An 18968-nucleotide genomic window follows, 5' to 3' on the forward strand; every position below is an offset into this window, starting at 1 on the left:
GTGACCCTGGTAGTTCCTCCACTGTCCTAATCTTTTACTTTGTCACTTGCTCTTTATGGATCAATGCCGCTATCCTGAATATCCGATCAGGGAGGGCAGGGAGCTTGCACTGTAAAGATCACACGATCACTCACATCAGCAGTACTTGACCCCTCATCCCCTCAGGCCTACCTATGTCAGCTATACCTATGGACCCTCATCCAATTTGATAAAACAGCGCATATATACCCTATCCCATGTTAAAGTGCCTTTGTCACCACATTATGGTCACATGATCGCCTTCATCCTTAGTGCCATGATAAAGCACATGGGTGCTCCGTCACAGGAGGAAGCATGCACGTAAGGGTGGCTCATTGCAAGGCAGTGGAGCCACCCTCAAATTAAAATGGAAAAAAGAGAAACTTCTAAGGCAGAATGCAATCAAGTGAAATGCTGTGGAGAGAAAGCAAAGACAAGCAAAGTCTTGTAGTGTGCTGCTCTATATAAACATTTTACATTGAGGGTTTAATACCACTTTAACCTTTGACATGCATTCATTGTGAAGACTTGTGTGTAAAGTGACCCTTTCTATACAATGTTCAAAGGATGCAGACTGGCTTCGGTTTATTGAGAGATGAACAGAACTTGGTGCAAATGTTCTGTGGGCAAAGAAAGACACTCCCTACATTGTTCAATATACGTACAAACTATTTTAAGTAATGGCTTATTTAAATTAAAATAAACAATGTAGTAAGGTCAGACAGAAATATGTCATGAATTTATGAATCTGCCAGTGTATAAACTGGATTTTGTACTGATTGAGAACCTTTATTTTTATCTCAGAAATAACAAAAACAAACAGTTTTAAAAGAAAAATCTAATTTATCAACTGCTACCTAACAGCACCATTGAATAAAGGCAAACGCCCATATGAGAAAGGCAGTACCGGTTACTGGTCGTGGTCCCAAGCCTATACAGACAACATACTGTTAACTTTCAGAAGCTTATTGCTGGCCTGTTTAGGGTATTCAACAATTGTCATGATTGAAGTTACATTCATGAGATACAGTCTATTAGAAGCCAGGGAATCTTTTAGGCACTTGGTATCAGGCCATGATGTTCAGGAGGGCAGAGGAGAGAGTAATACCAGAATCGCACTGGTGATGGTCCCATGACTTAGAGATCACATGGCCAATTAGGCAAGGCTTTATTAAACATACAGCTGCCTTGTGTAAGCTCCAAGCCAATCCTAGTTAGAGCTTACACAGGGCTGAGAACTCTCTTCCTGACACCATATGACATTGCTGATGTCTGATTGGCCAACTACCAAGCAGCAGCACTCCCATGTGGAAATAAGAGAAGTGCATACATGCTCTCCTATATCAGAAAGTACAGGTATTTCTCATCAATCCCAGCAGTGAACATGTCCAGAGTGTAAAGGAAATGTGAGTATAAGCTGCTTAGCTTCACTTTAGGCGTTGTGTCAAATGGGCATTTCTATTACAACACCACAAATAGAAGAATGACATAACTTCCATTATAATTATAGAAGTCATTCTGCTTCTGCCAAAGTAATTGCCAGTATTGGAGCAGAGATAGAGCAAAAAGAAAGGTGCTCCATTGGACATTATAAATTAAATTTAGCAATCTCGTCATTGATGAAGTGTTGTTGGGCAGAGAGCCACCTATTCCATGTGGGCTTTAAGTGCCAGCTCACCCAAAATGACATTTAAATAAAGTCCGAATGCCGGTTAGCTGAATCGCCAATGGCTTCTTTTGGGGATTTGGGAGATTGTCTTCCACCCCCTGAACCCCCTGAATGGCTTCTTTTGGGGATTTGGGAGATTGTCTTCCACCCCCTGAACCCACAGAGTTATAAAAGCCAAAATTCCTGCCATTTAAGAAATTAGATAATGTATTTAATTGGGAACATAAGAGACCTTCATCATGACCAACCTTTTGGATTCAACGGTTGGATTCAACTTTCAGGTCTCAGAGAACCCCTGTTAATATTTACCTTCTACATCTCCTGGTACAATAGTGTAATAGTCACAGGGAAGAATACTCCTAACACTTATGGTCATGGGGAAGAATCTTATAGGAAGCTAAAAAGATCATTGTGGCCAGTAATTACTTATCTGAGAGGCAGAAATTACTACTCACTCAAAGAATTCATAGCAACCTCTAAGGCAGTGGTTCTCAACTCCGGTCCTCGGGACCCACTAAAAGGCCAGATTTGCAAGATAACTGAAATACAGCACAGGTGATATCATTTGCTGCTCAGTGATTGCAGTATTAGGCCCCTTTCACACTATCCGTCCGTCGGACGGATTCCGTTTTTCTCAGCGGGGGATCGAGCCGCTGATCCCCCGCTGAGCAGCAGGAGGACAGCTGTGTCTCCGCGCTGTGTGCGGAGACACAGCTGTCAGTTCCCCATGCATCTCTATGGGGGGAATCGGTCCGTTCTCATCCGATCCCATCCGATCGGGTTTCCGTCCGTCCAGATTTGACGGATCAGTTCGGGTCGGGTGTCAGCGGACATGTCTCCGCTGCCATCCGATGCCCCATAGGGATGCATGGGGGGACCGTTCAGATCCGCCACAAAAATGGACAGGCGGATCTGAACGGTCCGCCTGTGTGAAAGGGGCCTTATAGTCTGCTTCTCCCCAAGGTAATACTTAAAATCTGGGCTGTTGGTGAGTCCTGAGGACTGAAGTTGAGAACCCCTGCTCTAGGGAACCCTATTTGAGAATGGTCGATCAAGGCCAAGGCAGAAGGGAGCAGACTTGGATTCTAATAAGAAGAGATCTTACATAAAGTATATAGTCACACATTTGCTTTTTTTTTTTGGGAAATTGAGACTCTACATGTGTTCACATTAATGCTTTTGCTCTTAGATTTTGTTTTCTAGCCCTTAGACCCATCAGATGTCATTTATTATAGTCAACACCCACCAGCAGTCAATCTCTATCAAAATTCTATCATACTTCTTTATTGACATCCACCTACTGTCACTCCTCTTTGTTAATGCTCACTTGAAGTAACTCATCTTTAATTGGCAGTTGTCACATTTCCTTTGCAAAGCTCATTTACATTTTACGACTTTCATTCCACATTCGTTTCATCAATTACACATTCTTCTAATCCTCCTTTTAATTGCTTTTCCTGTTTCCCTTTCTTTAACCTTTTTTTTTTATTTAAAAAATAAATCCCACATTTTCTTTGTACAGCATTCTGGGACCTAAAAGGTTCAGCAGATTAACAAGTGATTTATTTACATAGCCTTGATGCAATCGGCTGTGTAGCAAAAGCAGGAACTGATAGAGGAAAGCATAATGCCCTTGGTTTGGGTATACCATCTGGTGTTACATTAAGAGTCTTTTATGTTTAAGGCTGAGATGTACTACAGAATCATTTATATATTCCATCAGTGCCAGGAAGACTTGCAAACCCCTGCATTGCAAAGTACTACAAGTCTTCCTGGCATTGTGAGTGTCATAGACACACAGAAAGCTCCCTGACCTTACTTTTGAGGCAGTTTATTACAAACCTACAGAAAACAAGTATAGATGTGAATTGTGCTATTTTAAAGTTCAGAGGTCCTCCTGTGCAGGGTTATTCCAGAGTTGCGTCACTTGTGGAGGTAGGCATCAAACCACAGGTCCCCTGACTTTCTCAGAGATCTAAAGACAGAAGAAAAGAAATACTATTATGGGATCCTTTGCTGATCAAAGCATAGTAAGAAAAAAAAATGTCAACATGTAAAATACGAACACAAACATTATAGCACAAATCAGCAATATTTACACTGACATTGGGATTTAATTTGTTGCAGTGGGTTGATGTACCTTGTACATCATGCATCTGAGTGCATATTGCCAGCACACTATGGATCTTTAAAGTAGAACTATAGACAAAACTTTTTTTTTTTTATTTTGGATAGACTAAGCAAGGGTTATAACCCCTGTTAGATTTTTATTTTGTCATCCCATTGCAGAGATTTACCTTCACTTCCTGTCCCAGAGCCAAACAGGAAGTGAGAGGAAATCCCTGCAAATTAAGAGATATCTTTGGGGACGCTTAGGTCACCCGAATTAGTGTCTCTATTGGAAGATTTCCCCTCTATTACTTTTCTGGGGACAACCAAAATTTAGGACTTTATTTTACTTTAACTTTCAATGATAATGATAAACAGTGCAAATAAAGAGGAGAGGGTAAATCTCCCTAACGGGGATATAGGCAGCAATAAAAACTGACAGGTGTTCTAATCCCTCTCCACTCTATCCAAAACTAAAATAACATTTTTGCCTTTAGTTCTACTTTAAGATAACACCCAGACATGTATTAAAGTAATCATATTACAGTATTAAAGGTGCAATATTTCAGGACTAAGCAGGACCCCTTCATCAGGCATGTGATAAGTGCATAGTTCACTTCCGTAGCATTTAGCCCCTTCTCACCCACCCTGTTATCCATATACTAGGGTCTGCTTGCCCAGAGGAATGGGAAGGATCAGAGATCATTTGGTCACTGTGATTGGCTGATACAGTTGTCACATGATTGGGAACTAGTCCTGCTGGCTTCTGATCATAAGGTCAGACCGAGGACTGTCTTTGACAGCTTTGTCTCTGTATGCATGCAATGAGTGCACTGTCAGGAAAGACATATCAGCCACCCAGTGATGTATATGTGCAGCTAGTGGGTGGTAAAGCCCACTGCAGCAAATATGTGTTATGCAGGCAACAGGTTAAAGAACAATCCATCAAATAAAATACAGAAAAAAGAGACAACGTCAACTCCTCACCTCTGACATCGAAATTACATCATAAACCCGCCAAAATTAACGCGAAAAAAACACAACACTAATATAACTTTAGCCATTATTTAAAATACTTCAGACACAGGGCAGCAAGTGTAGTGGGCTCTAGGGGAATGTTAATGAGGTTCCTTAGACTGCAAGCTCCTGAGATTGCACAACATGCCAAACAATAAAACCCATTTTCAAAAAAATAAAACCAATGATCATTTATAATCATTTGTCCAGAATGCCATCATATTAGCATTATATGAAAATGTCACATGATATTGAAATATAATGTTAATATATTATGGTGGGGAGAAGTGCTGATATATACAATTATAGTCATAGTTGAGAAGTATTTCAATAGTGTGTGAATCCACAGGGAGCGCTAGAATCCTATAGAAGCATCAAAATCGGTTCTTATAAAAGCATGGAGCAGAAAAAAAAATTGGAGTGCCAGTCTACTGATATTTGTCCAGAATAAATGTTGTTACTTGTTACATTTATTAAAACCAGTCAACATATTTTGGGTGTTCAGAGGTCCCCCTTTAACAAGGATGTAAAGAAGCAGGAACTAAAACTTTGAAATGAAGGATAATTGAGAGTTCATGAACAGTAAGAAACAGATATAGCCCCTACACCTTTGCATTGTTATGTATAAATTATCTAGTACAGGGGAGGACTGGGCCAGGGGGCAATTGCCCCCTTGGCCGCTCTGATGTCCCATAAAAAGGCTGCCCCACTTCTGCCACAGACATGCCTAAAGGATTCCTGAGTGTGGGTTGAAGGCAAGGACAAAGCGCAGGCCCCCCCCCCCCCCAGCATGGATGGTGTAAACTGTGTCTGAACAGAGGCCAGTTCCATGCCCCACTGGAGACTCTTCTGCCCTGTCCCAGCCCTCCCCAACCTCCCCCTACTGGCCAGGTCGGAAACCCGGATTCAGCCGATAAGTAGAAAGTATCTGGAGCAAGGCTTCACCTTGGAATGGGGGGTCAGGAGGAGGATTGGGAGAGTGGGGGAGGGGGGGGAGGGAGAGTGGGAGGAGGGCCAAGTTGCTGCACCATGGGCCTCTGGTTTGTACTTGCCCCCTGGGCTGAAAGTTGCCAGTCTGCCCCTGATCTAGTATAATAGTGTGATGATAAATTACCTAAATGTAATGGGCTATCCTATGCCAATGGAAAAGGTAAAGATAATTCAGTAAAGCAGTAATGACACAGTAACTCAGGAAAGCCTTGGAACAGTTTTGTAAAGCTTTCCGACACATGAAATTCCTATAATACTTAATGGTTTATTGGCCAAATGCAGTTTTTCCCTGTTAAGTCAACTTTCAATCACAACAGGAAATAGCCTACTGACATTCGTTTTTGTTTGCCCCATTTGCACAGAATGAATGTACATGAGTTTTCATTGGGCAAATTGCTATGCAATTTTTGATAAATTCACCCCATGTAAAATTGAAATAAACAGCTATATCTTTCATGACCATGCTTCAACAGCTAAACAAATATTGGCTGCTTAAAGGTTTTCTTTAAGTGCCAACAGACTGTAAGAAACATGTTGGGCTAGGAGTCAAGACAAAGCAGTCAACAAATTTGTAAAACGAAGAAAAAGATTCTGACCCAATAATGTCCTTGAAGGCTTTCCACATAGGTTTTTCTTCGTAGAATACATCATACTTTTTGCACAAAGAACGTACAAAGGGAGCAATCTTGTAATAGTTGTGACGAGGCATAGTAGGGAAAAGACTGTAAAAAGGAGAGAGAAAATACAAAGTGAATTCATTATTTTAGCACATGACGCACAGGTACAGTGAGTTTTTTTCCTTTCTCCAAAATGGTAACACTATGCCCTATGAATACAGTGTACTGTATATATGAGCTTAGCACAGTGCCACTTCTATGACCCCCAGATATGTTGTGTGTGCTGCACAACTGCTAGCATTAGAGCAGTGCTGTATAAAATAATATAGACTATTTATTCCACGTCAAGCCAAAAGTGACCAAATATATTCCAAACCCTCATCCTGCACCTGCAACATTAACAGGTTTGGGCAACCATTGGGTGGTGTAAAAATTGGCCTTTTTGCCCAATCAACCTTAGCTAAACAAATGCTGCACAATATTTTACAGTTCATTTTCTTATGAAAACAGCCACCGCCAGAGTAGAAAAGCCTGTCCTGTGCCATCATGTTGAAGAAGGACCCTTGCATTCTTTGTTGACTCTTTGCAGAAGATATTGTGCTGGGTCAGAACTAGAGCTCTGCATCCATCAAGGAGTTGGCCAATTGTAAGTTTGCTGATTACAGATCTATAGGTCAGGCTCTGCAGGGGGGATGTTGGACCCCTTCATAGAGACCACTGTTTCTGCAAACTTACAATTGGCCAACTCCTTGATGGATGCAGAGCTCTAGTTCTGACACAGCACAAGATCTTCTGCAAAGAGTCAACAAAGAATGCAAGGGTCCTTCTTCAGCATGATGGCACAGGACAGGCTTTTCTACTCTGGCAGTGGCTGTTTTCATAAGAAAATGAACTGTAAAATATTGTAAACCATAAAAATGGTCTTTAAAGCCCCTTTCACACTTGTGCGACCTAAAAGTTGTGTGATTTTGACTGGACTTGAAACGATGCCTGTGTAATCTTGAGGTCTATGGAACTTAAAACACATCAAAGTCAGACCAAAGTACTACTACTAAGTCGCTGAAACTTGAAGTTGCACAGTCTCTCAACCCAGGGATGCTGGCAATACCCATTCTAACCACTGGACCCAAATCTATTTGTTCCACAGATATGAATGGTACTCATTGAAAATCATGGAGTACCAGTTGTCATGCGACTTTGCAGTCCCAAGTTGCAGGGCAAGTCACACAACTGTGAAAGGGGCCTTACTGCTGGAAGGGGACAGGCTTTCCTACTTTGCCTGTGGCTACTTTCTAAAGTAAACTACCCCTGACACTAGAGGAGGGACAGGAAGGGGTTATGGGGAGAGAAAAGTAATGGAACACTGGCAAAAGTGTAGATTAAGCACTTATCACATTGGATACATTTCATTTGTATCCAATCAGGTTAGCAATTGAATCTTATAAGTACATCTGTAGTCAACTAGCAAAAACAGCATGCGGAAATGTGAGAACCTCTGTCAGCTTTCTACTGGTGTCTGTATCCCAGTTTGGGAGATCTCTCCTCACTTCCTTCCCCACTCTATCCAAAACTACGAACAGGTTAGAGTGGAGTTGGCCTTAAAGATAAACTGAATTATTGCTGTGATATTGTGGCCTCATCTTGTATATGCAGTTCAGTTTTGGTGAGCAATCCTCAGCAATGCTTTAAGTGGCCCAAAAGAGGTGACGGTACTCTATTATAGCCTATAAATTTTGTCCCCCCCCCCCACCCCACATCAGGGTCCCCACAGAGCATCCCCCCTGGCCTGGGCTGGGACTCCAGAGCAGGGGGACTCACTGGTGGTGACTGATCTGGCTCTGGAGAGGGAAATATTCTGGGGGGGGGGGGGGGGCAATTGAGGGCGCAGATGTCCAAAATGAGCATACTGGTATGCTAAGGCGCACGGAGAGGTGGTGGTATGCTCAAGAACCATATTTGGAAGTGGCGGTACTGTTTACCAGTGCATACCGGCCCACTTAAAGCACTGATCCTCAGGAAAGACGTCGTTGAATTAGAAAGAGCTCAGAAACAAAATGAATAGGGGTGGAGGACCTCAATTATGAGGATCAATTACATAGATCACACTTATTCCCTCTGGAGAAGAGGTTCTTAAAGTGGAGCTCCACCCAAAAGGGGAAACTCCGCTGGTCTGCCTCCACTGCCACATTTGGCACCTTTGGGGGGGGGGGGGAGCGGGAACCTGGTTGTGACAGGCACCTTCTCCCACTTCCGGCTCAGTTTGCCGCAGCAAAGTAAGCCGGAAGTTCGCCCCCCCTCCTCCTTCCCCTCGCAGCTGGCCCATTCACAGAGCAATTTGCGCATGTGCAGTATGAAACCGGCTGTGAAGCCGCAAGGCTTCACTGCCAATTTCCCTTAGCCAAGATGGCGAAGCCATCACCTGAGAGCCGATTCGAGAATCGGTTCGGGTGAGGACACCGCTGAATGCCTGGACAGGTAAGTGCCCTAATAGTAAAGTCAGCAGCTACAGTATTTGTAGCTGCTGACTTTTATTTATTTTATTTTTTTTTGGGGGGGGGGGTGCGCAGCTCCGCTTTAAGAGGGGGTATGATGTACAAATAAATTATAATCAAAGGTGACTTCAGAAACTGTTTACTCTAAGAGCACTGAAGAAGACACATGGCCACAATTTGAGTTGAAAGGAAAAGGAGGCTTAACTTTAGATTGCATAAAGTGTTCTTTACTGTTAAAGCAGTACAATGTGGATTGTAGAACTCCCTACCCCAGGAAGTGGTACTAGCTGGTAGCATTAACCACTTCAAAAAAGTTTTAAATGTTTTCCTATAGGAATTGTTATAGAATAAAATCACACACACACGTAGGTTGAAGTGGATGGACGTGTCTTTTTTCAACATTGTATACTGTGTACCTATGTAATGTAGGGCTGCATGTTGTATTTTCATTAGTAAAAGCATAAAATTGTGGGTTAGCATAAAACATCGACTGAATCTGAGCCTCATTATCCATTTATGACTGCAGGGACTGATGGCAGATATACATTATATTAAAGATATACTCACTGATGTTCAATCTGAAAGTTGAGATGTCCACTGAACCAGTCATTGAAGAAGGATTGTTCTATATTGCATGTTGCTGCCAGCTGTGAAAATGATGACAGATGTACAAGTTGGATACAGATAAAAAATAACTTCACCCCTTTTTATGTAATGTAAACCAAATAAGTATCACATAGCAGCCGTTTATCTCTGACATAGTTGTATGGAAAGTGAATGTGCTACTGTCTTGCTTGTGGACCTAGTTTACATCTCAAACTCTTTGATTAAAACTGAACTCTGGATATAAAAACTTTAATTTCAAAATAATCCTCAATAACCACTAGAAATCCACTTTGTGTGCACCAAATGCCATTACAAACTCTCATATTACCTTGCAGAAAATGCAGTGACATTTTCACACTGCTGCACATGGGGCAAAGCTGTTGGTGGGACTCAATAGGTCCCTACTAGGGATCGACCGATTATCGGCAAAACCAATATATCGAGGGCCGATCTGCACTTTCCCCGATATATCGGAATCAGCCCCTGAGGTTACTGATATTGCCGATATTTCGGGAAAGTGCTGTACCGGAGTGATGCCTGCAGCTAGAGGCATCACCCCGGTACCGGCATCCATAGTCAACAGTCGGCTGTCTTGTAATGACAACCGATGAGGCTGAGAAGTCTCTTGGCTTTCATTACAAGGAGCGGGAGGGGACGTTCCCCCCCCCCTCCCGCCACCTTCCGCGGCTCGCCCGGGTCTCCCGTCCCACCAGGAGACCCGGGCAACCAGCCTGCACGGCCGCCGAAGACCCGATGAAAGCCGCTTTCGGCTCTGATCGGGTCTCCATTTAAAAACCCAGGAGTAATGTCATGACATCACTTCGGGGTACTGGCGCCAAATTAAAAAAAATTACAGCATTCAAAACAGCCAAACTTGGCGTTTGGAACGCTTTTAAGTGCAGAGGAGGGGTTTGGGGGTCTTTTAGACCCCCAGATCCCTCCACAAGAGTACCTGTAAAAAAAATAAATGAATAAATAAATAAATAAATAAATAAAACATTTTTTCTTTAACTGTCCGAAAATATTGGCCGATATCGCCTGATACCGATATGTGATGACCAAAATATCGGTATCGGTAAAAAAAAATGATATCGGTCGATCACTAGTCCCTACACTACAGGATGCATGTAGAAAACTAGAGGAGGGGGGCATGGACAAGATCAGTAACTCTGTACAAGAAAAGAGAGCAGCAGTGACCGGTCTTTTTTCCAGGAAGCTCCAGCACAAATTAGAAGTTCCATGCTGGATTACTGCATAGATCCAGAAGAAATACACAAAGCACACCAAGATTTAAATAGAGTACACATGCTTCTTGTATTTAAACAATAGTTCCTTATGCTGGAATTTAGCTGTAATCTGTGTCCAAAATTCATTTTTTTTCTTATTTTTGTATGTTTGGATAGAGCATGGAATAGTTAGAACTTCAGCCATGATGAGAAATCCAATACTTTACAGATGTCACTGGAACAAGAGGTAAGGGGACATTTTACAACCTCGGACATCTGTTCCAGTGACAGCTGTCAAGGAGGAAATTTCCCCTCAATTTTGAGAGATTTCTCTCACTTTCTGGTTGTATCCCCATTGCAGGAAATAAGGAGATATTTCTCCAAGACAACACAGACTGCCAAAAAATTCTGGCAAATACTTGTTCTGTTAACAGTACCTTTCCGGCTTTCATCTTTAAAGTGGATTAAAACCCCTACAAATATTCAGTATATAAGTGACTAGCCTCAGATGATAAAGAGAGATGACACAAATCTTTCTACATAGGTTGTACATTTTTATCTGCAGCTATTTCTACTGTACAGCCCCCATAAGCACACATTGTACGCATCATTTCTGATGTCACACACTGCACAACAAAGAGCACAGAGCTGAGTGTAATCTGAGACCTGTGTGGAGAGATTTGACACCCACCCCCTACACAGTCTCATAGGGAGACATGCACAGCTGATGCTGTCTATTACCTGATGCTGGAGGGGGTGAGGCCATCTTTGGGGATTGCTTGGTGTCAGCATAGACTGTCAGAAGTGACTAATGCAGATAGCACATGAGGGGACATAAAGCACACTAGGTGCTGTGGATCAAGGTAAGTAAGTACACACTTTTGAAGGTTATACTTTGTTCATTTTCCATTTCAGAGGTTTGCAACCACTTTAAACACACTTTATCGTGGGCCAATTTTATAAGAACAAATGAATACAGCAGGACATATCTATTGTTACTTAACATGTGTGACATATGGTGGTCATGAAGGTGATGATATACAGAGATGTATAGTAACTAAGTAGAACTACTTCACTACTGTACTTAAGTACCGAAAGGAGGTATCTGTAGTTTCCTAGAGTAGAATTTTTTTCTCCTACTTCCACTTTTACTTCACTACATTTTTTCAATGATTTCAATACTTCTACTCCGATATTTTTTTTTTTTGTGCTGCATAGTTACTCGTTACTATTATAAAAATTACCACTGCCAGAACAGTAGATGACAGGTTTCATGAAGCTCAAAACATGTGTATTATCAGCGTATACGAAAATAAATGCTACTGTATGTATAAATAAAAGCTGCATTTGAAATAATAAAAAACAATATGATGTTCAAACTTTTGACTTCTTTCTTTAATAACTACATAACACAGTACTTGTACTTTTACTTTCAGTACTTGAGTAGCAATTTTTTTTCAGAACTACTGGTACTTTTACTTTTAGTACTTGAGTAGCAAAATTTTTTAAAAAACTACTTGCAATACTTAAGTACAAAAAATGTTGAATACTTTAGTAATTCTACTCAAGTCAGTTGTTGATCGAGCACTTCCACTTCTACTCAAGTCACTTTTTGATCGAGCACTTGTACTTTTACTCAAGTATGGGTTTCGAGTACTTTATACAACTCTGCATGTGTGATATATGGTGGTCATGAAGGTAATGATATAACACAGCAGTAGCATAGAGGTTTGGTGTATCTCTGCTGCTAGAAGGAGATATTAAATCAAAAGTGGGTGGAGCTAATGGCTGACTTGGGTGACCATGTGCCCATTCACAAACCTTTCATGGAATTACAGTTCACCTGTCATCAGTTAGTGACCTGCCATGGTGTTGGCCTCCTACCTGACTGCCCAGCCAGTCTCTGTACTTTTCATGGTCAATCTCCATGGGGATATGATTCATCTGTGTGACCCACACAAACCAGTGTGATTCAATAAACCTGCAAAGCATAGGGGACAATTCTCAGAAAGGAAGATGACATGGAAACAGCGATAAGGAAGAAACAAGCCCTTAGATTAGGTATCAAGGGAGAGAGTCTATTTAAGGAATCGCATCAACACTGAACAGACACTAAAGCAGGGTTGAACAGAAGGAAAAAAAAAACTGAAGGTGTGCCTTGCTTAGGAAAACAACGTTTATTCCACCACCAAACATGTAACATGGTTATTATAAAATTAGGATATTATAAAATTAGGATATTAGAATTCCAATGGTGGCCTAAAGCTTTATGATGGCCTTTTTGACATAAATATTTGCATTATGCAAGGTGCCATTTTTTTATTTATTGTCTGGGTGTGTACTTCTAATTGCTGGGACATGTGGGAGCATTTAGTACATAATGTAAGATAAATGTTTGTATTGCTATAAGCCTCAAGGGAGGCCATCCTGTACTGAAATAAATATAGCAATACGGAGGAGCATCGTTTATTATTTCATAATTAATGATTTAATTAAAGAAGCACAGCCAGATCCCCCCCCATCCCTACTCTAAAAACCTGTCAATAATAAATAGCAGGGAAATAAACAATAAGAGTTATATTAATAATAATAATAATAATAATAATAATCACCGGATTAAGACTTATATTGCAATATTGCACAAAGCACTTTATTTGAACTCTTTTTAGATGCAGGGACTTTATGAATTGTGATTAACACTATTTATTTCTATTTATTTATATGAATTTGCGTACATGTTTTTTTATAATTTTTTCAGTTTTATGATGTTTACACATTTTTTCTAGGAATTATTCTAAATGTTGATAAACCTGCATAATTCATGACAAGATAGGAGGTACTAAGCACGTATGTTATACACACTAATTAGGAGGATAGTGGCAGCACTGTAGTTCTCTGGAATAATACTATCGGTTTTCCAACCAATCATACAGCAGCAGCCCCACTTTAAAAATACAGTAAAACCTTGGATTGCGAGCATAATTTGTTCTGGAAACATGCTTGTAATCCAAAGCACTCTTATATCAAAGCGAATTTCCCCATAAGAAATAATGGAAACTCAGATGATTCGTTCCACAAGTCCTTCAGTTTATAGTCTATATACAAAGATTATAGCAATGTGATAGGTTGTGTAACCATAAAATGTCCATCCACAATATGCAGCCTTCCCAAGGGGATTAGAAGCAAAATCTAGCAGAGCTACAGAATATAAGAAGAGATGAGAGGCGCCTCTAAGTGCAGCAATATGGTTACATTTAATGAAGGTTCGACATTTAGCATCTCACATGGTTGATGATTAAAATAGGCACACCTAAGTATGCAGGCATCCGGGGTAAAGCTGTCCACATAGACCATCTTCTGAACCACCGGCTTTCACCACTGTCAGTCTGCAATCGTGACCGGGAAGAATAGCCTGCAGTAGAGTGATCTGAAAGTGAGGCTTGGAATCACTCGTGGAGCGCAGCGGGGAAGGGATGATGAAGATGGCTGTACAGAGGATGGTCTATGTGGACAGCTTTACCCCAGATGCCTGTATATATAGATGTGCCTGTTTTAATCATCAACCATGTGAGTTGCAAAATATTGAACCTACCTTCATTGAATGTAACCATATTGCTACACTTTAGAGGCTCCTCTTTTCTTTTTTTATACATGACGCTACTTGTATATCAAGACATCGCTTGTATATCAAGTCAAAATTTATTTAAAAAATGTGCTTGTCTTGCAAAGCGCTCTCAAACCAAGTTACTCTCAAACCAAGGTTTTACTGTATTTGGATTTATTTACATGCAACACAGTTATTATAAAATTAGGATATTATAAAATTAGGATATTAGAATTCCAATGGTGGCCTGAAGCTTTATGATGGCCTTTTTGACATAAATATTTGCATTATGCAAGGTGCCATTTTTATATTTAATGTCTGGGTGTGTACTTCTAATTGCTGGGACATGTGGGAGCATTTAGTATACAATGTTAGATAAATGTTTGTATTGCTATAAGCCTCAAGGAAGGCCAGCCTGTACTGAAATAAATATGGCAATACGGAGGAACCTCATTTATTATTTCATAATTAATGATTTAATTAAAGAAGCCCAGCCAGATCCCCTCCATGCCTCCATACCCCCCATCCCTACTCTAAAAACCTGTCAATAATAAATAGCGGGGAAATAAACAGTAATAGTTATAATAATATTAATAATAATAATAATAATAATCCCCGGATTAAGACATATATTGCAATATTGCACAAAGCACTTTATTTGAACACTTTTTAGATGCACGGACTTTATGAATTGTGATTAACTTTATTTATTTATATGAATTTGCATAAATATTTTTTATAATTTTTATTTTCATGATGCTTACACATTTTTTCTATGAATTATTCTAAACGTTGATGAACCTGCATAATTCATGACTAGATAGGAGGTACTAAGCACATATGTTATACACACTAATTAGGAGGATAGTGGCAGCACTGTAGTTCTCTTGAATAATACTATCGGTTTTTCAACCAATCATACAGCAGCAGCCCCAATTTATATATATTTGGATTTATTTACATTTCAACTAGTAGAGTGTCCATAGCACCGGTATACCAAAATAGCATTAAACAATAATAGTTGCCTATATCCCTATGGCTGTTTCTTCGTATTTAACTATTTTTGTCAGCCTCTGTGCTGCCTGGGTTCTCATTCCCACTCCACCATTCTGGAAATGTACGTGATACTGCACATGCGCAAAATAAAGTGCATGACATCATCTTCTGCATGTGCCATACCACGCTTAATGCCTCTATTGGAAAAAACAAAACCCAAGATCTCAGAGAGAAGCTTTTTTTCCCCAGCAAATTAATGTCATTTTATGCGGTATGACAATACAGTTTAGATACGGGATTTCCCTGGAGGCAATGGAGACGTTGTCTTTGTGCAGCCATGTCAACACTGCCTTCAGAGAAACCAGGAAGTAAAGCAAAAAAAAGTAAGTAAAGCAAAAAAAAAAAAAAAAGTGGCAATTTCACATCAGCATAAAGAGTTGCTGATGTGAAATTCAGGGAAAGGGGGAAAAATTCTGCTTTAACCTCTAGGCCCCCCGGAAGATTTACCCCCCCCCCCTCCTTCATGACCAGGCCATTTTTTGCGATGCGGTACTGCGTTACTTTAACTGAAAAGTGCACAGTCATGCAATGCTATACCCAAATAAAATGTATGTCCTTTCTTCCCCCAAAAATAAAGCTTTCTTTTGGTGGTATTTGATCACCTCTGCGTTTTTTATTTTTTACACTATAAACAAAAAAAGACCGACAAATTTGAGGGAAAAAAAACAATACTTTAATTTAACAATAAAAAATTGAAAAAAATCAAATTTCTTCATTTAGAGCCAGTCTGTATTTTGCTACATATTTTTGGTACAGAAAATCCCAATAAGTGTATATTTGTGCAAAAGTTATAGCATCTACAAACTATGGGACATGTTTGTTTATTTTTATAGCAGCAATGAGCGACTAATAGCGGGACTGCGACATTGTGGCGGACATTCTGACACTGACACTTTTTGGGGACCAGTGAAACTAATACAGCGATCAGTGTTAAAACTTATGCATTGTCACTGTACTAATGACATTAGCTGGAAAGGGGTTAACATCAGGGGCGATTAAAGGGTTAACTGTGTGCTTTTACTATAGTAGTAATAGTAGTGTTTTACTATACTGTGGGAGGTGTTGGTACCAGGGGAAGAGATGGAATTTCATTCCCTGCTTCGCAGGGACACAAACTCCATCCTTTCCCTCCTGTCAGAATGGTGATCTGCCTTGTTTACAAAGATAGATTGCCGGTCTGTCTCACTGCCTAACGATCGTCGGGTGTAACGGTTACCGATTCCACTGTGTGTATTCACAGTGGAAGCGAGCCGCCGGAGGTGCACAAGTGTGCCCCCTAACGAAGAGTCGGATCACGTGTGTGTATGTATATATATATATATATATATATATATATATATATATATATATACATGATCTGGCGCACAGGTGCCACACTGTAGCAGTAAAACTTAAGGGCAGACCTTAAGTGGTTAAGTAATAATTTTTATAGTTCATTATTTTATTTTGGTTTGTGAAACCATTTTTTTTAAATCAGAAAGTTTTTATTGAACAATACCAATCCGGTGCCAATACAGAACATTTCACAGCACTATCAACATTTTGACATCCATCCATTGTACATCACCAAACAAGGAAGTTCTTCTCAAAGATCAAGCATCAAATACCAGGGAAATGCCAGGGAAATGCACGTAGACAAACAATGTATTAGGGGCATTAAGTGACAAGCAGCAGTGATTATGCATCAACATTAATGGCATAACTTTGCAGTAATCCCATTTGGACAAGTTCTCCAGGACTAGGCGTATCAAGCCAAGGAGCCCAAAGCTTTTTAAACTTTCCCGGGCATCCCCAGTGTTGGTATAAAATCTCTCATAAATAAGAGTGTTGCCCATATGAGTCACCTATAACTTGTGAGAAGGAGGATCAGGGGATTTCCATTGAAATGGAAGCAGCTTATGGGCCTGAAAGTGGGCGAGGGTAAATGCCGCTCTCCTCATCTCCTCAGGTAGTGTCTAACCATTTTAAATTGGTAATTTCCTGACCTGCATGACATTTTGCTACCATGTACCAGGAAAAGCTGGACAAGCTTTAATAATAAATATAAGCAGTATATAAAATAAATTGGAAGATGTTTAAAGGTCAGTCAGAGCTACGTACCTGACCATGGTGAGCAGGGCAATAGATCCAAAAACTCCAAAGTAAGGAACAAATGTGAAGAAAAAACGAGAATAGTAAGACAGAGACCAAGCCAGATCCTGTAAAACATAATAATAGGAATATAAAATAGTGCAATGCAAAGAGGTGAGGTGTTAACATGCCATGGATTTTATTTACTAAAGCTATAGAGGGCAAATTTAGTCACAGCTCTCCACAAAGAAACCAATCAGCTTCTAACCTCAGCTTGTTTAATTAAGCTTTAGCAATAAAACCTGGAAGCTGATTGGTTTCTCTGCAGAATTGTGACTAATTTTTCCCTCTCTAGCTTTGGTAAATAAACCCCCATGAGATCAATACACTTGTGAACTTTCGTTTTTTCTGATACAGGGATGGAGACGCTGGGCATTACCTGCTGGTGTCTCACCTAAAGTCCCACATAGCCCACATTGTCTATGTAACCAGGGATGGAGGCGCCTTGCCTACAGGCTGGTGCTTCATTTAAAGTCCCACCGTGCGATTTGCGTTTTTTTGGTAGATGCAGTCTGATTTGACCCAGTTTTTTCATATATAGGGATGGAGACCTATAGCATGACCTGCTTGTCTCATGTAAAGTCCCAAATATTTTAGGAAATTAGGGATGGAGGCACTGTGCTTTACATGCCATTTGCCTCATATAAAGTCCCAATCTGTGTTTTACACTGCATCTGCCAAGGGGTTGGAGGTGTATGCTTCTCAGCTGGCCCTTTTCAGTTTGTACCATCGCTACAACATTGATATTATTTTTGAGATACTAGACCAGTCATGGATGGGGGTGGGTTGGGGGAGGTTTGGGCTGCTCCCTCCCACCTGCCTCCTATCCATCCATATAGCAGCCATGTGCTTCCATTGGGGAGACACTCAAATTAGAAAGTGTTAGGACTGCAGGTAAAACAGGGTGCCGTGTAGTGGCCCTGCCGCTTAAAAATGCGTGTCAACTAAACCCCTGTTCTTTATTTATATCAGGAGACAGGTCTACTTGGTTGGTGACAGACTGGAGGGTGAGTACATCAGACTGGGGGCTGGCTGGCTTCCATGCACCTCTTTTAAACCTTTTCAACTTTCGTTTTTTCTGATACAGGGATGGAGACGCTGGGCATTACCTGCTGGTGTCTCACCTAAAGTCCCACATAGCCTACATTGTTTATACACTTGTGAATTAGCACAATCTTCTACAGTCATGACAAGACAGGACATAACCTTCCACCAAAACTGCACCCAGATCCAAGTAAAGACCTTTCTGTTGTGAAATATTCTAAAAGTATTCATCATTAGGACCTGTCTCAATGGGCTTTGAGTATTCAGAATTCATTGAAAGCTGCATTTGACCTGCTGTTGACCTGCTTCAAGTGGATTTTGCAATCCTATAGGCTTGTACAAGAGTGCAAAAACCGTCTGACATTAACAAAAGATTATCGATACGAGCCC

General features: G+C 40.6%; 1 protein-coding gene across 1 annotated transcript in view; it reads right to left on the bottom strand.

Moving 5' to 3' along the window:
* Nucleotides 1-2949: 2949 nt before the first annotated feature.
* The window catches only part of FADS2 (fatty acid desaturase 2), a 48662-nt gene continuing 32643 nt past the window's right edge, over nt 2950-18968 (bottom strand). Inside the window, exons 9-13 of the mRNA XM_082271151.1 lie at nt 17505-17602; nt 12629-12725; nt 9480-9559; nt 6400-6525; nt 2950-3662 (exon numbers count right to left, since the gene is read on the bottom strand). Coding sequence (XP_082127277.1) covers nt 3611-3662; nt 6400-6525; nt 9480-9559; nt 12629-12725; nt 17505-17602 — 453 coding nt within the window. The 3' untranslated portion in view covers nt 2950-3610. The remainder of the gene's footprint in view (nt 3663-6399; nt 6526-9479; nt 9560-12628; nt 12726-17504; nt 17603-18968) is intronic.

This window comes from Pelophylax lessonae, assembly GCF_965119305.1.
Source record: "Pelophylax lessonae genome assembly, chromosome: 10".
In the NCBI taxonomy this organism is placed as follows: Eukaryota; Metazoa; Chordata; class Amphibia; order Anura; family Ranidae; genus Pelophylax; species Pelophylax lessonae.